Source organism: Thermobia domestica, chromosome 5 (assembly GCF_964235325.1).
Source record: "Thermobia domestica chromosome 5, izTheDome1.hap1.1, whole genome shotgun sequence".
Classification (NCBI taxonomy): Eukaryota; Metazoa; Arthropoda; class Insecta; order Zygentoma; family Lepismatidae; genus Thermobia; species Thermobia domestica.
The window spans coordinates 1835711-1863380 of record NC_137458.1 but is presented as its reverse complement, the minus strand read 5'-3'; the positions used below and the strand labels follow the sequence as shown (position 1 = coordinate 1863380).

The window sequence follows — 27670 nt, the reverse complement described above, 5'->3', positions numbered from 1 at the left end:
CATTGAGGTTATATGAGACTTTGACCTTCAGCTTAACGTAAAATCCAAACCTCATTAGGTCTCCCGTGGCAAAGGAGTGTAACGCTAATCATATAGCTACAAGAGAGCTTGAAGGTGTTCGAGAAAACCAAGAAAAGAATACGGTAAACAACTGAAAAGTGGAAAAAAAAATGAAGTTGATCACATTAAATGGATGTGTACATATGGTAAACATCCAAACTGCATAGCATACATCAATGTCGTATTTACTTCCACAAATCTTCAGGAACTTGTCACTCAATTATCTGTTTCTTTCTACAAAATTATCTCTGGAACATCACTGATTACCTTTGATAGCTTGTTTTGTATAGTCATCGACAGACAAAAGAAAACTAGAAATTTTATATACACACTGTACTTTCCAAGTATTTTTACATGTTAGGTATCAATTAATATCTTACCTTGAAAGTGGGCTTGCATCTTCGTTAGCCGTGGGGGTTGGGACCCTGGGAGCGGGTTCTACTTCCACCTTGGGCTCTGCCTTGATTGCTGCCTCTAAAACACTGGGCAATCGCTCCTGCAGGAGCACAGGAGTAGAGCTTCTCTCTGTGATCACGATGGGAGCAGGACTTGTGCTCACGTTAATCGCCTCAAGCACTGGAGAAGGAATAGGGCTGACATGCAGTGGTGGAGAGCTGTGGATAGGGGCTGAAGACGAGGAAACTGCGGGCATGACTTTGATGGTCTCTTGCTTGACGAAAACCTCTGACTTCACACTGGCAACTGCTGGCTCACGGCGAGTGTGCTCGATTACTGGCTGCTGGAAATACAAACACACATTGAATGGAAGTTCGTACTACACCAAAATTTGCTCAAAGCAAAAAACGATAATATCTGCTACAATAAAACAAACTTCACAAAGGAACAAGATTGGTCGGATCTAAACTGGTATCCAATTATTTAGCTCCATTTCAACAAGTATCTTATATTTCTGAAGAAAGAAAAAAAAAGCCAAACTTGCTAATTAAACTCCAACACTAATATATATAACTACACTAATATATATATACTGCTTTGGTCAGTTGGAGATTTATTAGCAATCTTGAATTTTCCAAAGCTGCAATGAATAATTTACTAACCAAACTTGCAAATCTTTAAAGAGAATACTTCAGTTTTTGCACATTTTCAGTTTAAAACAGAAAAAAATTCTTTCTTAATATTGTTTAGAAGATTCAAATAAAACTACCACGGAATTCGAAAATTTGGAGCACTTATTTCGTAGTAGTAAACGCTGAATGTTACAGAAAATAACGCGAAAAGCTTACTTACACCTGTCTTTACATTCACAAAGGATTTTGTACGTGTCTATTCGGAATCGAATTACAGTTGCAACAGACACAGTGAAAAATCAATGATAGAAGATGATCACATAAAGGAACTTACCTCATGTTGCTGATGATGATACTGCAGCTGAACTTGCTGGGTAATTTCACGAATTCGTTCAGGATAGAGCTGGGCTTCCAGGTTACGGACCTGATCCTCCAACTGCATGCGGAGCCGTCTCTCCCGGTCTAACTGAACTCGAAGCTCGATCATCTCCCGCCGAAGAAGCTCCGGCCCATGGTCATCCAGAGGCTCCGGGGACATGCTGCCGATCCCTTCATCCGATGATTCATTAACACACACAACAACACCTGAAAAATACAATTACATAATCATGAGACCAAATGTCTTAAATGTGCATGTAATTTAAACAAATGTACGTATATACATATAATCAATGAAACGCATGTATATTAATAGTCATACTAGATTCAGGTAGTTATTGTTGATGATGAATACCTACGCTTTCTATTCCAATATCGTTACATCCTAACAATATAGCAAATTGTTAAATTCTATCAAAATTGTACAGGTAGACAATGTTTCATTAAAACTTATCAATTTGAATGTACCTTTGCTACCTCTAAACTAATTTTATAGCAAAAGGTAGCTTAAGATAAAGTGAACAACCCCACTCATTATCAACTTGACAGCTCCATTCAATTAAAAATTTACAATTTCTTGCACGACGAATAGTGTGACAGGGTGTCTACTCAAATTCCAAAATGAAATTTAGTGACATTTTCATGACCTTTCTTTCCCAAATCATGAAATTTAGTAACATTCTGAAGAGCGAATTTGGGTGCGAATTGGGCCAAATTTTCATGCATGCGATAGAAACGTGCTTTGTTTGCGATTTGGTAGGGTCTAAAGCCGAAAATAAACATTTTGGTGTGAATTTTGACGTTTTATAGAAAAAAAAAATCCAGTCTATGCCATATTTCTCCATATAAAAAAATCGTGACCTAAAAGCTAAATTTCGTGACTTTCTTGATTTTCATGATCGTTCTCTGATTTCAAGACTTTCGTGACCGACAAGACACCCTGTGTGATTTATATGTATTTGTTCAATTGAAATAAACGCCTCGCACACTGTAAGGTTCGTGTTTGTAGTCCGCTGCATAAAGGAAAGCTGAAGCAGCAATAGGACATAGGATACGTCCAGCGTGATTGAACCCCTGTACAAAGATTATTCGCCCAAGTGAAAATTTTCGTTGTACATAAGCAGTGCACGAGACCGAATATTCGAAACAAGACAGTACTAAATTTCATGGTGGACAACGGATTTAACACAATCTAGAAGAATCTGTAAACATGACACTGAAGGGCAATTACCATAGCAGTACGTGAGATGTCCATCCACAACATCCCGCACAGAAAAGCAGGTTACTGTGGCATCTTACTGACGAACAGAAAAGCATACAAATGTGGTATACTTGAAATATCTCGGCCGATACTGTTTCGTTGAGCCAATTTCTCAAGTCTCATGGGCGACACTAGTTCAACCAAGTTATATCTCAACAGTGCGTAAGTGTTACAAATCGATAAAAGTGATTGCACGAACTGTATGAAGAGCTTTTAACAACGTTTAATGATATGCAAGTGATGGCACAATATATTGTAATTATAAATATGGTTTTAACATATTGTTATATCATACCTTTCTTGGACCTTTCGCGACGCACAAGTATACTTGTAACTTCTAGATGAAATAAGGGAGAAAAAAATCAGGGCAAAAATTTCGTACATAAATTTACAAAAAGGGTCGATAACCTATTTCTCGTCTCGTCTCGTCTCGCGTAAACTCTACTAATGATGATCCTGGTACCAACATATCGAGCCAGCAACGTAAAGGATGTCAGAAATGGCCATTAAGAAGGAAAAGTAATCCGCTTTCTGCAACAAGGCCATATTGATAATTGTCTGCCTATGTCTGCTCTTGGAATAGCTGCCGATGATACCACAAACACTAAAATTACCATGTTTATGTTCCACGGTAATGCACGTCCACATGCATCCAAAAAACAATGAGTCGCAGTTTTCGCTGGCTTCTTACTGTAGATCTCTCACCGTGTGACGATCACTTGTTTGGTCCGTTGAAGAAGGCTCTGAAGGTTGTTGAGTTTGATCTCCGAGATGCTGTGCAAGCATGATACAACCAAGGTCTAGATAAAATTGTTCCAGCGTGCTTATCTTTAGCAGTATACTATCGTACTATAGTTAGTATTTGTTGTCCTATGCATATAGTATTTCTAGCCACTATATGCACGTCTTTCATTTCAACTGTGAATAACCCTTGTATCACGCATTATATAATTATTTAATTTCAGGGTTTTGTTTGTTTGTTTTAATTAAACACAATTAATTGTTAAAAATATAACCTTACAGCAGCACTCGCAGTACAATTATCTGAATCAATAAAAGTATAATTTTACATAAATAAACTTTATTATCAGAGAATAAGTCGATTAGCTGAGGATACAACCAACAGATAATCCGCAATGCTTTTGAAAGCCATTTTGTGCTCTCAGCAACAGCCCACAGGTCGCCATTAATGCGAATAAAAAGAAAAGATACAAATTGCCCGTCGGGGTCTCTTAAGACAACGGATACTCACAACTACTTTATTTATCTCGATTTATCATTTGAGGGCATGCACTTCCACAGCGATTCTTAACGACCCATGCCAAGCCTTTTACTGTTCGCGCCTACAAAAAGAAGTCTATATAATAATTCGCTATACATAGGTAATGAATACCCGGTCATGTATTCTCAGCTGCAGTTAACATTTACACTACACTTCTTATACATTAGAATTGTCCCCAACGCTAAAAACTATTACTGACCAGGATGGCAGGGTTGTTCAGCACAATTCTTGTTTCTGGCGATCCTGGGCTGAACTGGTTCAACTATATTATTGACGTAGCCCTCAATCGTATCCCCAGCAAAATGTAAGGACGATTCTTTTATAAGAGGTGCAGCAACGCTCTCCCAATTTCCTCGAGCTGCACTCTTTGACGTTTCAACTGTTTCATCTAAGATGGCGACCGCTCCTGAGAACAAATGAACCAACATTGAAATGCTACAAAATATATTCAATTATGCTAGTACAGTTAATTGTCTTATTTATAATAAAAAAATGTAAGTCTACAAAATGGTAACGTTTCGTGGAAAAATTAGAAATTCAGCATGTAAAAATAAATAAATAAATCTTTTTAACACATCTTTCTACGGTGAGTTAAAACGCGAATTACCGTTGTATGTCTTACTTTGTATCTCTTTATACATATCAGCCGTTGCTGAAGACCATCGGATTTATTATCTATATATACACAAACGATTTAATTCTACGATATTAAGAAAATTATCTATTTTCACAGTAAAATCATACCATCAAATATTCTAAATTAAGCTCAGAGTAAGCCAAAAACGATCAGCAAATAATAAATAGGCTACATAACCATAAATTTAAGTGACCTTGCAGATATATATATATATTTTTTAAATTATTCAACAATACGGTATATTACTTCATGATTCCGAATCGTTACAATAAGGACTACTACACTAGTTCAATTTAAGTTATTAGCTCTAGTTCCTATTTTAAAACAATTAATATTAGAGGTGTCGTTACTTTAGCCAGAGTTAGTTCTAGACTTATCGCTGGATTTACAGTAGCCTCATATAAATTCTAGGTATCTATGTTTCTTCAGAATACCACTTTTCCGATACTGTACCTGTTACACGAAGGAGTTCGAATATTAATTTTTAGGTTTCTTAAAATTTTACCTCTCGGTTTGCCTTAAGATTTCAACATGCCAAATAATTAGCATAGTTTTATCTGTGAATAATTACACACATATCACAACCAAATTTATGGGCAGTGTGTCCGACATTCTGATTCGCAGCAATGATGTGCCTCATCCCACTACGGCCGAGTTTAATAAAAATAACAGAACAAAACTGCCAAATGAATTTCTGGCTTACCTGCTTCTGTTTTACGCTTCTTCGTGTTACTGGCTTCTCCCTCATGTTGGTTTAGCAGACGCTTCAGCTGGCAATTCTGCGACAGAAGCCGAGTTTTCTCCTGTTCTAACTGATAAATGTATTCAGCTGTTTGCTGAAGAATGGCGGCCTGAAAGTAAACACATATACCTTAAATAGCTTATAACTAAAGGAAACTATTTCACTTAAATTACTTAAGAATAAAGTATGAGATTTATTTCTGTTGTGGTCTCATTCATTATGTATGTTTAAATAGTATATGACTAGAGCGGTAACTGATCTTACCAACGTTCAGAATCGAATTACAGATCTGAATACGAGGTGAATCTCCCGATGACCGAATCTACCCTCAATAATACTTTCAGTAACTAAAAATATCTGCTAATGTAATACGCAAATTATTTCTTTCGAAGTGCTTGTGATTTTTTTTTCTTTAAGTGGGCAACGACTATAATGAAAGTCTAGATTACAGACTTGATCCCAGTTGACATGTGAACCTAATGCTGAATCAACGATCTGAACTAATTGTTCTATTTCCTTCCAATTATAACTTTAATAATTCATTGAGTTCGTCTAAGTATCCTCAGAACAAATTTGTGTACAATACGCAATTAACACTTCGTAAATACTAAGGCTACTCTCTCCTACATTTAACTATCTTGTTTTCTGACCTAAGGTCAACAAGACGAACCTTTAATATGATTCTAATTTTAAGAAATGCGTCTGTGCTTTTCACTTCTGGCGGTATTTTCGATAAATTACTTACTTTATACCAGTATAAGGCAAACTTTAAAAAAAAAAAAAAAAGTTTAGGCGAGCCATTATGGAAATTTCTTAAAACAACAATGGTACTAAGCCATATTAATGACTGAAGTTTATTATACCCTGGTTGTAACTGCGATCCATTAATACTGTCAGTTTGTTTCTAATACAACTCTTGAAATAAACCCAATTCTTCATTCCTCAGATCAGGAATCCTGTCGCGGGTTGGGAAGAACCTTTCAGGGGGCGCATCTGGCCTGTGGGCCGTACTTTGTACTGGATACTACTTTACACTAGATTTGCATGTACAATCCGCGGCAAAAAACCTGCAACATAAGCATATAAGTTTATTGTGAAATGACGAAGTCTTTTGCTCCAAAATAAGTGTGCACGGGAGGAGGCCGAGGTTTATCCTGGCGTGATTCGTTCCACTTAGAGGTTATGTTGATTCCCTGTGCTGTTAGGCGTAGTTTCACAATAAACTTACATCCTCATGTTGCAGGTTTTTTGCCGCGGATTGTACAAAATAAAATCATCGTATACACAATTACTTTTCAGGACGAAGGTATCCGAACACGATTTATTACCGAGGTTCAAACTGAGGCCTTCGTCCCGGAATGTGTGTCCATTAATGAATGATCGTGATAAAATTTGTAAGTGCGCTATTTGTGACAATGTAAGTGTTCTATCCGAAAATAGGCTCTAATCCACATGACTTAACGTATAGCAAGGAGAAGTTGGTCCTTTCTTTCCCTACGGATCTCCATGGAGGTTAAAGGCTGTGATGTCATTCAAACCCTCTAACAACTGGATCTATGATTAGTATAGAAACAAAATGAGCCTGCAAATAAGGGAATTACTGCCTAGACAAGCTACGCGCAAGACAAGAAACACTGGTACAGGTGTACTGAAGCAACAATAATATTTATTCTATAGAACTACTTTGAAACGTGTACACATGTTACGAACACACTGTATTGATTCATTTTTTAGATCAGTTTTGAAGAAGTTACTGGTCTAGTGCTGCAACTTGGGTTAGTCACATACAGCGAAGAAATAGAAAATGCATTCGTTCAGTTATATAATTCCATTTTTAGAAAATAATTTGTCTGATTGTTGCGTCCTTCCGCTGCAGGCTATGATTCAACTGTATATCGCGTACATTTCTACACATGAAGATGAAAAGAACACCGGCTGGCCGCTTTCCAACAGCTGAATCGATGGCAGCGCCACTCTGGTATGTGCGGATGTCTATCGTACTAGCTGACGGATGTACGAAAACACAAATGGACAGCCCTAGACGACGCTCCCCCTACGCGCCCAGCTGAGAACGTACGATTGGTCTACTACTGAATGCAGTCAACTGGTTATCTCGCTGAGCATCTGCCAATAGCTTTTCCTCTGTGGAAACGTGGCCTATTTCGGAAAATATCTTACATAAATATATCAGGTACAGGGAAGAGAGCACCGTGTTTCAACAGAGAACACAGATTTTTATTATATAAATATAGTCTAATCTTTAACACGTTTATATGTATGGGATGCTGGATTAAAACACGAGGGGATTTTTTTTCCACATATTGCTCCACCTATTCATGGTATTTCTGATTATTTTGGGTATTGCAAAATTCCAAATGAAAAATCTAACGGATTCTAAGCACATTATAAACAAATGATGATAGGAATACTTCGGTCAATAGTCTTAGATGCGCGTGGTATACTTCATATCTCGATGGGTCAATATCTATCAAAACATAGTATAGTATGGCGTAAAATAAAACTGAGGAGACTGAACCTGAGATATCCAAGCCCAAGCTGAGAGCTTGACGTTTCTTATATTTGGAGGAAGTTCATGAAACATATTCTTACACTGCAAGTAAATTCTCCAAACCGTACTCTGGCTATTTTAAATTGTCAAGCTCCATGTGGCAATTCTCCCTCCTTTTAACGTTCTAAAAATAACTACCGCCTGGCCTCCGTCTGATTATTATCCGTTTCCTTTGAAAACATTTCCAGGAAGCCGTCACGCATTCTTGTTCATAAATGACCATGACAGAGAAACTATGGAGTCAAAGCAAAACACTTTCACAACCAGCTAATAATAGAATATTACATGAACACTAAATAGTATGCTCAATGACCTTCAGACAGCAAAAATTATATAAACACCCCTCGTTTATCGTAACTACTCTTCTATGGTCGTTCTCTCCTCAATGATAGTGGGATTCTCTTTCTAATCATACAGCGTTTCCCCCCCCCCAAGAAAACAAAACTGTCTCATGGGTGATACTATTTTTCAGACGTTAAGGGCTTTCACTACAGCGAAATTAAACTACCGCTAATTTTGGAGTTTTTCTGTAATATCTTAAAATTAATAAAAATATTCGAAAAGCAGAAACGTAGTGAACTAGACAATACGATCTTGCATGTGATACCTTTACAATTCACCAATCTGCTTTTGGTATGCCGCTATTTACAGAATCCGTAAAAAAAAAAAAAAAAAAAAAAAAAAAAAAAAAAAAAAAAAAACTAAATCTATCTACAGTTGCAAATCGAAAGCAGATGGATGAGTTGTGATAACAGTATCACATGCAAAATCGTATTGTCTAGTTCACTACGTTTCCGCTTTTCGAATATTTTTATTTGTTTTGAAGATATTTCAGAAAAACACTAAAATCAGCGGTAGTTTAATTTCAGTGTAGTGAAGACCCTTAACTTCCGTATTTCTGGACCAAAACTGAATAATTTCAGACATACATCTTCGCGTTAAGTCTATTCCTATATTTGGTTTTCATCTGTACGACATTCTTGGAAAGATAGAGGCAAATGACAATACCTGTCTCCGAACCCTTTGCCATAAAATAATAATTATTATTATTATTATTATTTTAGATTTCGAGTTAGGAACATGAATTTAGTCTCTACAAGGAAATCTCTGTCTGAAACAATCTTTTGATAAAATAAAGCAGATGGAGAGAGGGAGGGGGGAAAGCATGTACAGCTCTTGACCACGTGCGAGCTTAACGGGTAACAATCTCGATTTAATATACACAGGTGTTAATATCCACAAGAGGCCTCGCGACGTCGTACTTCGCCTTTTTAGACTGGAGACCTCTTAATTCGAGTAACTCTATTAAAACACAAGGATTCTGTCCCCACTAAGAATCGAGACCAGGATCGCACGTTCCAACTATTGGGATGAAGATTTGAACACAAATAATTAAGCAATATTTCAATTACTCATATCCTACGCGTTGTGTAAAACTGAGCCCAAATGACGAAAATGGAAACAAGCAGTGCCAATATAACTACTCCTGAGAGGTAACTTCAATTCATAAGGATAATGAGTACTTGGAATTTAAAATATCCTTCGCAAGTAGTGAACAGGGTCAAATACGTGTGTGCACCTTAGTGATATAATCAGATTACAAGCGTTTCTTCCTGTATTCTCACGTGGAAAAATTAAGTAAAAAACTCTCACTTTCATCCTTTTCAGAAACGGTCGCGTGTGGATGTCGATTACCATTGGTAATAAGGTATGAAAACGGGTTGTGGGAATAAAGCGCTATCGTTACGTGAAAACACACCATGCTTACCCATATTTATGTTAAAAGCTTTATTTCTGTTAGTAGAAGGCACAGGTCATTACCAAGATATGAATAAAATACTTTAAAAAAGAATCTACTTGAAGAAGAGTATACCATTTCTAAAGAGATGTGTTTAATTTTTATTTAAACTGTATATACGCTGTGATTTAGGATTTAGATTTCTGGGCCTGTCACATATGAGGGATGACGTCCATCGGCGAGCACACTATCCGGAGAAATGGAACAAAGAAAGGAAAGAAGGGCCTGAGACATTTGCTTGGTGTGAATGAGGAAATCTCAGGAAAACCACATTTAGGATGGCTGAAAAAGCTTTTCACATTCTTTCGACCGAGTGTCAGTGTCCCCACCAAACCCGGGATCACTCGCATCCAAGTCGAGAGCTTTTGAGGCTACGCTACGCGGGGCCATTTATGTACGCTGTGATTTAACACTATATGTTAGTGTAAGTGCTACGTATAATTAAACGCTGGAAATCCTCATGTGAAAAGGAAAGGATCTAGCTCACAACAGTCAATAAATGAATTTAGCTCTAATTTAAACATCCCAAGATTACATATTTTCACCTAAAAAAAAAAAAAAAAAAAAAAAGAGAGAGAGAGAGAGAGAGAGACGATTAATGAAACTGAATGAATGCCAAAGAACTGGTAAAATGAGAATGTGGAAAAACAGGACAACTTTTGAAAGCTCATGGTCACGACGCTATAAACCAACTTCTATGGCTTGGGATCGAACCAGGGAACCCTCACACCACAGGTGTGCCATGGTCGACCATACCCCTCCGAGACTCCAAACAGGTGTGTCCATAGTAATTAATGATTTTACGAGAGGAAGGGGAAATAAAGATTCTTCAACCTTTCGGACGAGATCGTTGTTACTCGAGAAATCTCGTATCGCATATTCACTCGAGCACGGTCTTTCTTTCTGCATCTTGAGTGGCCGCCCTCTCATCAATATGGGGCCGGCCTTAAGCTGCTGAGATCATTCCACAATTCAAATTTTAACACTATTTGCAGGAATCAGTAAGTCCATCGTTCCTTGATTCCCGCCTTAATAGGCTAACACTATATAAGCTTCCCAACTGGTCTAATGGCTTTGGTTCCCGAGTTCGACTCCGGTGGTAGAGCATTGAATGCATTACTGTCGTTCAAATCGTTCAAATTACACTTTAAACTGAACAACCTCTGTATTGACAAGGAGCGCTGAACTTCAGTAACATTATTATACTATGAAGGGTACAGAGGAAAACGGTACCTCACATTTCGTAGGGTTTTTTTTTTTTTTTTTTTTTTTTAAATAGGAGAGCGGTTTTAAAGGATGGACAAAGCGGGTTCTTCATATGGGATTTCGTTAATCGTTTAGAAAATTAGATCAAGCTGTTACTTTCGCAGTGTTGTTATACTATTGGTAAGATGGCACTTAAGTGTCTGAAGGAATAAATCTCTCAAAATCATGTAATTTAGACTTCGTGCTTTTCCCTTGTACCCTTTTATATATATATATTCAATAATCACAACGGAAATTTCAATAATCAGATAAAAATCAACTTATTCAAATCAAACTACGAAATGATGGTGTACTTTTTGATAAGACTTCGGGGCGAGAAATGCATATTTATCCATAAGGAAATGGGAGACGCATAAAGCACCATTATGTAACTAGACTAAGTGAAAATGATGATGCGTTATTTCACTTCAGTGGCTGCAGCAAGGTCAAAAGGGAAAGATGTGCCATTCATGTGGAAATATCTCTATTTCTTTGTCCCAACGGTTCTTCCAACTAACAAAGGATTAACTACTTCCGTTTACCATCTGCTCAGTCTTCTTTCTTATAGCTGACGGCCGCTGTAGGACACGCTTTTACCAATGCCATTTAAATGGCACGAGTAACAAGATATTAAGAAATGATTCATGAAATATTTACAAGAAAAATCCAGTAATTCATTAATTTCAGAAAAAAAAAAAAGATTATAACTGAAAATAACATAGCATTTGTTTGCAGCAGAACGTCTTCGATGAGACTTAGAAATCCACGCTGGATACAAGATGGGCCTAACTAATAGTCGGAACATTTAAATCAGCATGTTTTAATGAGAGCGTGAGGCCCTGATGGAATAGTAACAATATAGACATCTCGTAATTCAGCTATTCTGTTCAATTGCTCACATATTACAACACACGAAAGTGCATTCTTCAAGAGTTAAGGAATAATAATCTATATATTAAAATGCTACATTTATGTCTATGGCAAATTTTCTTCGGTATTGAGATCTCACGGATCCATTTCAAACTATCACTTCTGTATCTTTTTCTTCTATTCAACCTTTCCGGGGTTGTTTTGAGATTATAAGATTAACATTGTCGCTAGGGCGTTGTTAAAGTTTATATCATTGTGTTAGGCAACCAGTGCAAGAGTTATGCACAACGGGTTGACGAACATGACAGGCGCTTTGCTTTTTATTTTCGGAAACTACATGCTGGTAACTTCAAAGGCCTGCAGAGCCGCAATAAGGTGTACTCAGATATGGATTTTGACATTTATCACTACTTCTTGTTCGTCACAAAGTCGCCTGAACATCTATTTATTACAATGCTACATTTATATGTTTGTCTATAGCAATATACTCCCTTTGTGGCTCCTTATGTCTGCATAAGGTAGCCAGAAGGCAATGATTAAAAAGCCGGACACATTGACATAGAAGGCCGGACTTCATGAATTTGTAAATCTTCTAACCACATATGTCATTTCAATTCATTAGTTACGTTCAGGCATCTTTGGCTCAAGCAAGATGGGAAGCTACATTTACAAATAGCTACATTCGTGTTAAAATTCTTATCTTATTGATATTTAACAACACAAAGCTTATGAAGCAGACAGGTATTTATAATTGATATGGCCTGGCTAGGGTTGCCAATCTAATGGTTTTTGGCTTTCCTACCAAATTTTGGAACTGTAAGCTTTTCTTACTTTACAACTTACAAAAATTTACTGATAATAATTTTCAAATCCTGGAGCCATCAGAATAATGGAAAGTTAAACATCTATAATGAGACAACTGGCAAGCAGGGCAAATGGGCGTCCGGCTCGAGTACTAAGCCGGACACGGGACAGGACCTCCAAAAGCCAAACTGTCCGACCAAAAGCAGGACATCTGGCCACCCTATGTTTGTAATAGTGAAAACGAAATTAAGGTTTTACGTCCCACCGATCATGATTAGAAATGAAATAAATGGTAGAATGGAAAAAGTGGGAGGAAATGGGAGAACCCCGAAAAAAACACACGTATCAGACCACCACAAAGCTCACTTGGTGCGAGCTGGGATCGAGCCAAGAGCGTTCATCTCTGTTTCATACCTCCTACCACTGAGCCAGCGTGGCCCAATACTGAAACCAGTTTTTATATTTACTATATAACACAGCGCATTATTGTTGTCGTTGGATGTGTTGACTGTACAGTCTGTCTCGATTTTAACTAATTATTACTAAATTCTTCATGATTTTTAAATTTTAAAATTTCGCGTCATACCTTAGGGGACGGCATGACACCAGCGTGCCGCCGACACATCGTCTGAGAACCAGTAACTTAACTTACTGAAAAATGTAGCATCATAAGAATTATAATGCACTTCTTTGACCAATGGTCTTTCTAATCGTACTTTTAAACACAGACATAACCGTGGGTTTGCATAAGCATGCAGGCGAAATATTTAAGTATTTTAATCCCTACCATAAACGCAAAACACCTCAGTCTGTCAGTCACGCCAATCCCATCTAATAGCTGTAACTAGTATCAAGAGACGAGCTGAAGGCCTAACATGATTCAATATAGAGTGCCCATTCAACTCAAATGCTTCATTCCATCCCCAGGAAAGGTCACAATTTCTCTGTTAGCATGAAGAAACAAACGCTCTTGCAGGATGCATCATTATTATACATAATATTATTACGAAACTAGAGTATGTCAACGTAGCAGGACCACGTGCCCCAATTATGAATACGGTACCCGTAACTTCAGTCCTAATGATAGCTTTGTTTTGTTCCAGTTGTTGTGCACAGCAGCTGGATATGATGGTATTCTTTCTAGTTTTCCTTGCTTTGATGCTACTATTCGCCCCTCCTTGGCGGTTGACTGGGCCAAGGCGTAATATCCATAAAGAGCTTTTAAGAGAAGCAATGAAAGATCTTCAGAGGTTATGTTTCTTCCTAAGCCTTGTGGGGGTTGTTTCTTATAACTAACTGTCTCCTTTTCTTCAGATCTTCGACCACCTGGCACCCAACCAACACCTGGACGTCTTCGAGATTTCACAGGCCATACATGGATAATAGTGCCTTTGTACTCCGAAAGCAAAAAACATTTCAGAATATACAGGGTGTTTGAAAACAACACCGACTACGTTTGAGAGGTGATTTCTGACACAAAGATAATACAAAAAGTATAGATCAACCTGGGTGCCAAATGCATCCTTTCGGTGTTATAGGCTGCCGAGAACAGAAAAAAAAAAATGAACTTTAAAGGTCCAAAGTTCGAAAAACTATGGAATTTACCGTAGTTGGGTCAAGATTTCACTTACGAACTAGTATGTGCTCTATCCAAATATCGAAGAGTTAGAATCCTTCGGTACTTTCGCAACAATTTTTAATAGGAGGTAGTTGGTGAGTACTTCAAATTATATGCCAGTACAAAAATTCCCTCTATAAAATTGTTGCGTGAGTACCACAGGGTTCTGAAACATGTATTTTTGGACAGTGCACAAATTATTTCCTAAGTGAAGTCTTTATCCGACTACAGTAGGTCCTATAGTTTTGGAACTATGGCCTTTTAAAGTTCATTTTTTCATGTTTTCAGCAGCCTATAACTTCGAAAGAATGCATTTGTGCACCCAGGTTGGTCTATATTTTTTTGTCTTATCTTGGAGTCAGGAATCACCTCCCAAACGTTGTCGGTGTTGTTTTCAAACACACACACACATTATACATATAGGATTTACCGTTTGAATAGGGCATGATGCACCCAATATCAGGTAATACAAATAGTTATGAATTTTCAACTTAGAATATGCCAAATAATGTACAAACACGTGAGATTTTCAGTTACTGACTATTGTACGATGTAAGTAATGATTTGGTGTACTATACATTAATTCATTTGATACGACAAAATTCTTTTGGTTGGGACAGAAAAAAATGTAACTTCATAATGTTCACAAAGAAAGAAAGAACCAACCAACCCTTCAATTTTTTTCGAAAATTTGCTGTCAAAATGACATTACATGCTATGGCGGACATCACTGTGATGTGTCTTTAATATTTTCCCCTATGTGTATTCTCCACCTCATTGTTACTTTGTTTGTATTTTGCAGCGTTTACCACTAATATTAGGGTGTTTACACACTTCTGGATTACCCTGTATACTGATGCTATGTATCAATTGATGGTTTAACTAGTCGAACTGCAAGATTGCAACGCTCGCCAAGCCAATACAAATCACCGAACTGTTACACGAAGATACAACTTTTCCAATACTACAGTGAATGTGAAAATTTAAAGTTTTGAGCCTCTTAAAAAGATGTTCACTAAATTGTACTTGGGAAATCCCCTATTTAAAAAAAAAAAAAAAGCCCTTCCTTTTATATTATAATTAATATCAGTGAATGCATGTCGTGTACTAATAGGTTATCGCTTTAAGGAAAAGATTGGAAAGCACTGACAGTGATATATGTTCCTGAATATACATGAAAACATCTAGAATTCGAGGTCTTCTGGACCAAACGAAGCATTAACAGAACGCGAATGAATCCCTTTCTTAACATACAACAGAAGATGCGAAATCATAAGGAATGTTCACTCATTGTGAAGAAAAATTGACTATCCGTACCCGCTACTGCTATAAATTGAATACTCAGAACTTAAGCCAACTGTATGTACTTTTGTCTATGTGGAGCAACCTTGAAAGGTTCCTTGAAAATGAGAACAGAGAGCAGGTGTAGATCTCTCAAGTAGAGCAGGAAGACTACTGCACAAATTGAACACTGCACGATTTCGCACCTGCCCTTCCAAACGTTTATCAATATTTAATTTTATCCTTTCTTGCTTGTAGCCTTCTATCTCGGACATAGAACCAATCAACTCTACAGATTTATTTCTAAGTTGTGATTTTTATTATGAACATTTATGGATATATTATTGAATGGTAATCATTTCTAGATGACTAAGAGAAAGCATGTATAGAGGGAACGTAACTGGACATTTTTGTTCACTGCTTAATACAATCTAAAAATCTACAAGGTGGGGTGCGTTTACTGATAAACTTATTACCAAATAATATGGACTTTTTAAAAGCACAACTTCTACAATTTCTCAGCCATGTCTATTAAAATGTACCACTTTAATAAGTTTTTATTTAATGAAAAAAAAAAAAAAAAGCGGAAGACGCCACAGTCACAGGTGCAGTGGGTTGAAAGCTTCCTTCTGTCACTTGCAGGTGCTCAGTCTTTCCCCAGCATCTGTCAGTTGCCACTACATGACGCTTCTAGGCTTCTTCATTTATTATTATAGCTCTGTAATAATTACGCACTGCACTAGGTCAGAGGAAAAAAGCTTTATATTTAAAGAAAAAAAAAGTACTACCACGACACTGCTTAAATACAGAAATAAAAGTATGAAGTTTTTATTTTAAACACTGAACAGAATCGCCTTACCATTGGTGTAAATATACTATGAACACATACACAACACACAATACTTATTCTACAACAAGGAACCCAATTTCGAGAAGTAGAAATAAAGAACAGCCTACTTATCTGCCCAGCATTTCACACTATTTTTATTTTTATTAGGGTACCTTCTTTCACGCATTAAGGAAATAATACCTCGAGCTAACCCTACATGTTGAGAAAACTGCCAGTTCTTTTCTGAATTATGACTAATTCTGTAAGTCATCAGCCTAAGAGTGAAAAATTCAATTCGTCGATTTCGATAATCTTACGTTATTTCTATATTCATCCAATTGTTTCACTCTACAATACTGGATGTTAATGTGTTATATAAGCGATTTATAGAGGGAAAAAAAAAAACTTTATACTATATTGTAGAATTACAATGATAGATATAGCCCACACCGTGTTATTTTCATTATCTATTTAAACCTGACGCTTGCCGGTCAACAGACAGACCGACCACGTGGAGCTGGAAAACCTTTATGAAATAATGTCTTGCTCATTCTACAGTAAAACGATTACGAACTGCGCATGCCTAAAATAGTCTATTCCTTGTCTGTAAATCCAATAGCTAACCCTGCCTCTGACCTCATTGCATACAACGTTGTTGCCATATCGAAGGAAGAAAAATAAGGTACCTAAGTTTTTGCAATTTTTATGTCTTATAATATTTCCTCATGCTTATCTACAGTTTAATGTTTATTCTACTTCCGAAATATGAATGGGATATATGCTACTCTACACGTTTATATAATATATGTACGTTATATTTCAAAGATCTCACGTAGTATTCTAGGAACACACTTTCTGCTTGAAATTATTTACCACAATTGAAATCAAAACATAGTTGAGTGTATAATAGAATAAATGTACATTTTATAACGGGTTGTACTTTTATATTTAGGAAAGACAATTTTTACATTCTTCTGCTTTTTGTTTCTCTCGTAAACCTGCGGCGCCTCCGGCTACGAAAATACCTTATTACGGTCGCACGCGAGCAAGCGTGGATCCTCTCTTTGGCCACCCCTGCGTTTCAGGGTCATTCTTGTGTTGAGAGTGTGAGGCTGTTGGCTACGCGGCAACGAAAGCTGGAAAAGAAAACTATTCATAGCACAAAACACAACACAGCGCCATTGTCTCTTGCGCAACTTTTTTTTCTTTCTTTGTAAGTAATCTAGCTACACGATTTACTACGGAAGTTCATGTTGCTGTTCGTAACACGTTGTTTACTTGGGAAACAAACCGAGCGGCGATAGCAAAGCTGGGAGGCATCACCACCCGTTCAGGCTCTTACAAACTATCATGCTTATGTTAAGAAACGCCATTATATTGATTATATACGGGAAAGTCAATTACTCACAGTATCCCATCTATCCTCATCTGCATTACAGAATTATAAATAATACATTCACATGCTCTCCCTTGTGTTTATTTTAAAACACATTAAAACCCGCTTCCAACGTTTTATTGCTGACTTCTCGAATTCGCTATTTCTTATTTCAAGTAAATATCTCTTTATTGCATGTTGCGACAACAAGGAATCTTATTGAATTGTGGAATTGTCCAGAACTATTAGGTTGTAAAGCTGGGGATTATGCGTAACGGAAATGAAATTAAATTTTACGTCCAACGATTATGTCGGCTAGGCTAACGGAGACGGTGATGAGGAGAAATGAAATGTTGGAATGAAAAAGTGGGAGGAAATGGGAGAAACCAGAGAAAACTCACGCACATGTTTCATCCACCACAAAGCTTACTTGGTGCGAGCTAAGATCAAACCAAGGATCCAATGCACCAGAGGCGCACCTCTACCACTGAGCCACCGCAGGCCCTGTTATGCGTAATGGAGCAAGAGAAAATTTACATCCCTGAATATGACAATACTTTGAAAGCACACTGAGTGTTTGAATAACTAGCGGGTATTGTTTCACATGTAACTCGACCTACCGATGACTTTCTAATTTATAGGTACTGGCGAACTTCCTCAATCGATCTAAACCAGCGTTTCCCAACCTTTTTCAACTTGCGGCACACTACGGGTGTTACTTGGATTCTCGCGGCACACTTATAGATATTATTATTTGTAAATATAAAACACAGTGGTATTTTTTCTGTTATTGTTGATCTCCTCACAGAGAAGAAAGCTCGATCACTGGTTTTCCCCCGTGGTAAATAATTATGCTTATTTTTCATTCAAATTTAAAAATAGAAAACAAATGCAATGAAAACTTGGACTCAGGTTTTTACAAATACGCTTTCTTTTTAAAAACTGTATCCAACCTTTTTACTAAGAAGGAAGGTCACTAAATAACGAACAAACAAACAAATATCTCTTATTTTTAAAACACAAATGTAGGTAATTTTTTTGAAAGGATTGAATGATATTTTAAATTTTCAAGTTACGAAACAGTCTGCAACGGCATGATGTAACATCTAAGGCATATATAGCATCTAGGATGCATCTAGGCAGTGCATATATAGCATAAGGATAGCGTATGCCTCGTACTGATTCCTGTAGTAAGCAAGAGGTTTCCGTATATTTGTACAATATATCGCTGTCTGGAGAACGGATTTTTCTCAGTATATGAAACTTAAAATTGTAGATTCATAGTAGAGGTTCATAGTAATGTGAAATACAAATATACATTTTTCTCTACGTTTTGCAATTTGATTGCTATAAAATTAATAATTTTGTTTCGATTTCTCGCGGCACACCAGCGGCCCATTCACGGCACACCGGTTGGGAAACGCCGATCTAAACTAAAGTGTTATTTTCGGATTCAGTAAATAGACAAATAAGCCTTAATATTAAAGTCTATTCTAGGAAATTCATTAGTGAGAACATTCCTAAATAAAAACACAACGTTTTCTTAATATGATGGAAAATATACAAAAATTAGAAAGAATCAATTGATATACGTATGAATATGAAGATACTATACAATGTAAACTTCTATTTACTGAGTGAATACAAATGTTCTTGCAAAGCAATCGTTCACACACACACTCAGTCAGAACATGTGTGAATTCATGAACAGATGTAATGGGGGACCAGAACAATAGACCACTATAGAAGAAAATCAATTGTGAAGCGTCTTGTATCAAAACCCCTGGGGGTCGGGTCCGGTCATTGTCCTCCCTCTCCAAAGTGGATTAAAAATCATGGCGCAGCAGGACGCTCGAGCAGAAGGGTAGGTCATGGTTGGAGTTGCTGCTTTATTTTCTCCGTAACACGAAATGCGAGAACGGAAGACAATGTTCCACAACCTTGATAATGGCTTTCTACCGGACATTCCTCATTCAGCATATTCAATTCCTGACCAACTGCACGTACTACTATTAACTATTTGATAGTACTGGAAGGAAAGCCGAACTGAAATTTTAAAAAGTTTATATTTTAGGATGAAAATAAATAGTCTCTCATAAGCAAATTGTACCTCTCACAGCAATATTAGTTTTTCAAGCATTCAGGTAAATGAATGTAGAATAGTTTAGTGATTTAAAAAACTCGTTTTTCTTTCTTTAATGTCGATTACAGTATCGAGGCTGGCCATCCAACAGTTTTTCTTTCTTGAGTTTTCCACAGAACCACAAAACGATGCCACGATGGTACCTTTCACATTTAACATGTCTAACTTGTTTCAAAATTCCGCTGTAAAATATCTACACAGACAATAAGTACAGAATTCCCGTCCGTCACATGTTCCGCCATGATGCAACTCTGACACGCCTTATTCAGTTCGTGTAAAGTTGGAGAGAAGTGGTGAGAACTATCAAACATAGGCTACTTCCAAGTTACATTTGCTGTGCTATCGTCTACAAGTTTGATCAATCCAGAAATCACATACTAGAGAAATACATGGCTATTCCAACGATTACTAACACAAATTCTGATTATATGGTAACGGAAAACGAAAAACGATACACTGAGGGGGAAAAAAAATATGATACACTACGTCTGAAATACAAAGGAGTTAGTTTATTCTCATCTATCGGATGGGTATTTTCAATGCCCAATTTATATGTATGATTCTAACTACCTCTATAATTTTAGGAAAGAATTCCAGTGTTGACACTGCAAAAAGATTGAAGATTATCACAACGCAATACAACATGAAAACAAACTACCATCTCTAATAGTGCCCAGTGTCGGGGCCGGTGGCAGGAGGCGATCAGAACTTTTGCGGCCACTGGTGAGGGAGTCCCACCACAGGTCACGAACATAAAAAGAGATTATTAGCGACAATATCTCTACCAAAGGTAGCCGAAATCAAACTAACAGAATAATTAATAAAGGACCACGAAAGGTCTCAAGAATATCTCTGACTTAGAGGGTTGCCTGACATTAAAAATGTAATGGAGCTGAGCAGTCTATGGGGCTCGGCAATTTATTAGTACGGTAGGGAGGAGGTCCGTCCTGTTCAAACAATGTCCGACTAACAAGGCTGTCGGCAAGGTGATTTGATAGGAAGAGAGAGAGAACAGGATGAGTGCCTAGGTATGACAATAATTAATTACAAAGCTTAAGCACGAGTTTACGAGATTATAAGGGAGCCTTGATCCGTGAATGTCCCGCAGGTAATTGCTAGCACTTTAGGGCAGTGGCGGCTCCAAAGGGGTCACTAGTTAACGTGAAGCCCACATAACAACGAGATTAATTAGCACACCAAAATAATAGACACTAGGACTCGTGCAAAGAAATAAATATTTGTAGCGGGACGACAACTTAATAATTAGACACGTATTATACAACAATGAATTAAAAATAAAGCTAATGCAAGGGAGGCAGGATTATTAACACACTTAATGGACCTCAAATACATAAACTTCACAAGACAAGGTCAGGCTTGGCTATACTAAAATAATTTAGCCTAATAACAATTTAATCGATAAAACAATAAAATGGAAGAGATAGTTATCGCTAACAACCTTAGTTGTAGAATCACTTTACACAAACACTGAAATCGGATATTGGGTGCAAAGAAGTAGACGTGATTCTGAGTCGATGCGAGGAATCAAGATGCACAATTAAGATCACTAAAACAACTTAAATCACTCACCTCGCAATTGAACACCTACACAGATGAAAGAGTTCCAAGTGGCCTCTGGAGATATCGTCGAGTCCTGTATAAGTCCAGTTGAGCTTAGCGTGGTAACAAGATGTTCGTTGCGACCAAGAATTCCCAAAAGATGTCTGTATTGGTTCGAGCGGTAAAACCAACAAGATGCTTCCACTTCCTACGGAGAGTGAAGTTCTTTCTCCAATCGGAATTCTCACGGCGAATGCAGGAATAGTACTGGAGTCGCAGAACACACACAGAAGGGTGATGGTTCACTCAACTACAGAAGATAAAGAGTTCGGTCCTCAACAGGCGTGACTGGTGTAGTGGTTCGCGTAGGAACCAGAGAACGAAAGAGATGTGATAATAATGACTTCGACGAACGGCTTCTTCGGAGGTACTTTCTGAGAGAATATAAGTAGGTGAGGTCGTACTTTGAAAACGTTAGATAGGCGTTTTAAATGACTGGGACGCCGAGTTAGAAGTAGTATGAGTTTTATTGTAAGTTGCTTTTGTACAGCGCAGAAGAGTTGATAAGCAATAAGTTGTTATACATCAGAGGTAACTTTAGATGACGCACAAGTCTAGTGGCGTATGCGTGAAACTTGAGAGGGGTCAGAATATGACCAATGATAAAAGAGAAACAAGGGCAGTTCAATGAAGAGATTGAATTACGACTGCCTGCATGTAGTAGTAGTAAACTTACTAGAAACAACGTTCAGCACAGTAACAAAGTTCTTGCTGTATTGCACACACGAAACGAAAGCAGAGATGGTCCTTGGTAGGAGAACGGAGATGACGGAGTTCTCCACTAACACAGTGTAATAACTCACTCTGATAATGCACTAAGTTCTTCTCTCTATGACTCTATCAAAGTCAGAGAAGAAACGCAAGTCCGGCGGGCGAAGGACAGAAGCCTGAGCCCGAAGAGTGGGCCGGAGCCCCCGGCGACGAGCACGAAGCTCGTGCCTCGTAGACACACAATGATTTTCCCCTGAGAACAGCTTGTACAGCTATTTTGTATTCAGGGAGTTTATTCACACGTTACGTACGTGGGAGTATAGTAGGGTGGTATCTTTCCAAAAGGGCGGATACTCGTGTGCAATGAAATTAGTCTTTACGTTTAGATTGGGTATTGATAATCTAAACGACTATTTAGGGTGTTAACTAGAATAGTCACGCATGCGCGTTATTACAAACAGTATAAGGCTTTAGCGTCATCTAGTACATAATATCCAAATTAAAAGTCAAAGGTTAATTTGATATTACAAAGAAAATCAAGCTTTATCCAGATTTTACAGGTTTCTTAATCGTTTCACAATGATACCAAAAATACAAGTGTTCCCAAGACACTTATTTTATACGGTGTCAAAATAGACATATTTAGTATTTTCGAAGTGTCAACTTCGGCGCCAAAATGTTAATTATACGTCTACCATGTTTTTGAGAACATCTGGGCTTAAACAGAGGACAATGAGAGTATTCAGAAAATAACATCAGACTCTCAGATAATACACAAGGGTTAGATACTCCCTTGCACGTGCAGCGAATCGAAGGTTATAGGTTACCAATTCAGATCTGTTTCTCAAGATGCAAAGAGGGGAGAAAAAGATATGAGTTTCCTCTTACGAGACAATAGCTAACTTTAAGTATTCGTCTGGCTTAGTTATTCCACAGAAAGAACAAAATATAAAGAGAGAAATTTAACATTGACCAATACCTGCAATAATTACATGGCAATAAAGCAATTAAAAGGTTTTTAAATAGTAATTATGAATTTAATAACAGTAAGAAAAGAAAAAAATTAGGTCGGCCCGAAGGCGCCTCAGGTCGGCCGCTACAGTCCTCCCGCGTAAAATAAAAAAAAATAGACGAGGGAACTGAGGAATATTTTTTTTTTGACTACTTGGGCTTAAATTTTTTTTTTTGAAAAAAAAATATTAAGTGGCAATATTGTTTTTAAACTTTAGAGTTGGCAACACTTTTTAATCTTTAGGATTGGCAACACTGCTTAATACTCATACATAGATATATTCAATTAAAATTTCTTAGTCCTAGTTGGCAACACTTACTAATTCTTTAAGTAAAGTTCATAAAGGTAAAACATTTTTGTTGCTTATACCAGCGAATATTATTTTATACACAATTATAGCTAAATAATCGAAGTACTTAAATCCATAAAGTAAAAACCCATTGAAATAATTATATAGCATTAGGTAACACCATAATAAAATAATATGACACAAAAGTAATTATATCAGTAGTACCGAAGTATTCACTAGAATCCCAAAATAGCTTAAGTATATATATATATTTTTTTTTGTATATAAGAAGATATACGATTATCTAAAGGTCTAATACCTAGGTCATACCCAAACAATTAAAAAGTTAAAGAAATGTTTATATATATACCTCTATAACTAGAATTAAATATGAGAACCCAAAATCATTATTAAACTACGTTAATAAACAAAGTTATCATTAGACTACCAATTATTTAGATATAAAATCTCGATTGTGAGTGACTCACAAATTTAAGAAATTACTACATGGCTCTACCAGTGGTTATATACGTATAATACAAAGAGTTCCCTAGTTGGTACGATTTGTTCCTACATATTTACAAAACTAAGCTTTGTCTATAAAAATATACAAAGACTAACAAGGCCAATACAACCTGATTTCGTATAAATACACTATACCTATTAAAACACTATAGCGAGGGATAACACAAATGACTTCAATTATGTACAGTACACATTTAAAATATTTTTTTTTACTCAGTTTTTATAGTTATTATTATTATAATACGAGTTCCTATATATACAAAGGATATACCTATATGTAAAGGAGATGGATGACCCATACTAAAATAATATAGTTAGATATTAAACTCAAGTAACATGCAATTATTAATTATAACTACAAAGGAAGTATATATATAGATAATAAATATTTACACACATTTTTTTTTTGTTACTAATTTGCAATCATTAACGATAGTTGTATTCTTGACCTCTCTAGACATTCAAGGAACTGCACATTTCCTAAACGAAATTTCCACTAGGTATATATATAGAATTACTAAATTTAACAAAAGATTTGAATGACTTCTATATTATTAGAAGTACAAGAATCAACTACCTAAAAATTCTAGAGATTATAAACACTACATAGAATCGCAAGACTACCGTATACAGAGTATAACTACATTAGTTAATGAAGTATTTAATTCATTTTTTTTTATTATTATTATTACTATATGTAAATTTTCTTTTTCTCTACGTTTTGTTTTCTGATACATTAATTAAAAATTTACACTTTATCACTTACTCCAAAATTGTCAAAACAAACCATTAGTTACACGATAAGAAAGGGAGCCAGTTTGTTTTTATGCTCTTCTAGTCTTTACCAAAATTGGGTTACTGGGACTCCCTGAGGTCGAAGGTTATCCACTACCGGAGGGTAGTTGGGAATTGACGCTCAGATGTTTTCTATTCTTTTTTTTTTTTTTTTTTTTTTTTTTTGCTACTACACTCCACGCTGAGGTCAGGGTGGTGTGAAGAAAAAGAAATTATACTACAGCCCTGTCTGGTAAGGGTCTGGTTTTTCTTTAAACAGAGAACGGCCAAAAGAAGAATTTCTATGTTTCATACAAGCTTTCGAATGAAATGAAGGCTGATTTCTTTTAGCGCGAAAGGGATAACTAGAACATATATATATATATATTTTAAACACTTTATAACATTCATCCCTTAAACAATTAGAATTCAGTACGGGACAGCGTATGAATGTTTCAAAATGAACCCTTTTTTAACGAGCATTTATATGGAACACGGCTCAATACAGGGTGTTCATAGACTAAATGGCAATGTTTACAGTTACGTCTAAAAAAAATACCTAAATTACAATATGGCGCATAAGACCAATATACAAGATCAATTATTGTCTAGACTTTCAACATTTTCATTTAACAATATGCCAATTAACGCGTGGTTCAATATTATTGTTTAGTGACTATTGTCACGCAGTTGAACAGACGCTTAACAAAATCAATCAAATAAATCATCTCAATTTATAGAATGATCTACCACAAATAATTAATCAACGCAGTTGAACAGACGCTTAATAAACTTAATCAAATAAATCGTCTCAATTTATAAAATGAACTGCTACAAATAGTTAATCGATAAGAGAGGTAGAGTTACAATATAGAATTTTAAATCAACATATATTTAATTGTACTCTTCGCACAGAGGTACTTCGCTTTTACGTCATTTTATTAACAAAGGAACCAATATAACTGAAGTACTGACGTTTAGAAATTAACAATGAATTTAAATTATAACTTCAGGCAATTATCTTGTTGCCTTACTATGATAACAACTACCTTTTACAGTAAAATATTAATATCATTCAATTGGTAGATCTTAATTTTTGAACCTGGATATTCACCAAAATTCATATTAATTATAACATATAGTAGATATCAAAATACAATTATCATATGCATTATAACGCATAATATATCAAATGCCATTATCATATTTATTATAATGTATATTCACGTTAGAATATTATTAGAATTACAGCTTAAAATATCTATTCCTAGTAAATACAATAATCAATATATCCAAATGATAAAAATAGAATGTGCCACAACCTTATAGAAATACAATCGAACGGGAATAGACTATAATTACTTAAATACATTTAAGAACAATTAATACAATTCAACGAGAATTCCTTACAGGAGACATGATGTCGACTCTTAGATACAAATTAAGTTGGCACTCGGACGGCAGGAGGCAAGAGAGGTATAATAAAGATTACTTTTAGCCTATTATCTAATATTAACTCATATGACCCTGGGACTTACATTTACTTCGCGTTTATTCATAACTTTAACTTTGAGGAATTTAACCGCGTATTTACATTTTAGAGACCTTTTGGGATATCTATACGCACAAAAGAACGATTTATCATTTCAAATAGGAGACAAGAAAGAGTTTATATGCAATTACAAAATGATCAATAATGCACTTATTTACTAAACAGGGCGGCTGTATTTGACATTTAGGCCCGATAAGAATTTTATTCTAGAAAATAACTCGATTCCTGGACTTGCAAAAGCATTTCTTTACTCATGATATTATAACATCACTAATTTACGCGGAAGCTAGAAAACATAACAATACTTGATACATTGGACAAGCGAATTTAATTATCTCTTCGGACAACCTTAGATTTTCTTAAGGACTCGTGCTTGGTCTCATTAGGGAGCAAGAGTGCTCAAAAGGATTAGGTCTACACAAACGCACCTTTGATTAGATTAGGCACTCGCGAGCAAGAATATTTATGACCATTTAAATACAACATTAGCTTCCATACATATCATTACCATCTCGAAAAGCACATAGTTAAAACTTTAACACCATAGGGTGTCTTTCGAACGAAACACTGGGCTTCCTTCCGAAAGAACCAAACATTCTCTGGTCGTTCGTTAGTAAACTGAACGATAATAAACAGCTGCGGGACCTAGGGGGTCCATAGCGACCTGGGATGTAATAGGAGGGTCCCGTACCTTTAAGGGGGTAAGCCTTCTCAAAGATCCGGCTTAACATCCTTACAATTACGCGGACGCACCATTATACAATAAGGTCGATATAACAGAAGATCAACATTAGAGATTGCGCGATTCTCAGCTAATACAAGCGATAGAAACAGCTGGCAATTCTCTGAACGACCAATGTACGCTTTGGGGCTGATAATTATAGTTAATTATCACGTTTGATGGAATTGGTACTCTTTTTAGGAAAGGGAATTGACACATCCTAACCTAATCTAGACTCCATGAATTACTAATGGAACAAGGGAGAGGTATGATCACTGTCTCAATATTTTCCGACAGGGTGTCTCCCAACGACACGTCCCAAAATTAAATAGCTCGCTAAAATTTACAAAATAATTACACAACTCGAGGCATTAGCGCTCGGCAAGGAATAGCAAAATTAATAACAATACTACAGAGCACGGTTTTACGTCCTGAACAAATGAAATTATTAACACAATGACTACGGTCGAATTTATCGTGACCGGAAAGTAATAAATTTATAGATAATTCAACTTCTAACATAATGAATAAGAAAAGATTCATTGA

The 27670-nt window shown here is 36.4% G+C and overlaps 1 protein-coding gene across 5 annotated transcripts in view; it reads right to left on the bottom strand.

Annotated features, from left to right (window-relative positions):
• crp (transcription factor cropped) overlaps nt 1–27670 on the bottom strand; it is a 93875-nt gene that overhangs the window by 9177 nt on the left and 57028 nt on the right. For 3 of the 5 annotated variants that reach the window (XM_081758106.1, XM_081758109.1, XM_081758108.1), the window contains exons 3-6: nt 5350–5497; nt 4209–4415; nt 1423–1673; nt 441–799 (exon numbers count right to left, since the gene is read on the bottom strand). In XM_081758106.1, the coding sequence (XP_081614232.1) occupies nt 441–799; nt 1423–1673; nt 4209–4415; nt 5350–5497 (965 nt within the window). The remainder of the gene's footprint in view (nt 1–440; nt 800–1422; nt 1674–4208; nt 4416–5349; nt 5498–27670) is intronic. The other 2 variants (XM_081758107.1, XM_081758110.1) reach the window with 2 other exon arrangements.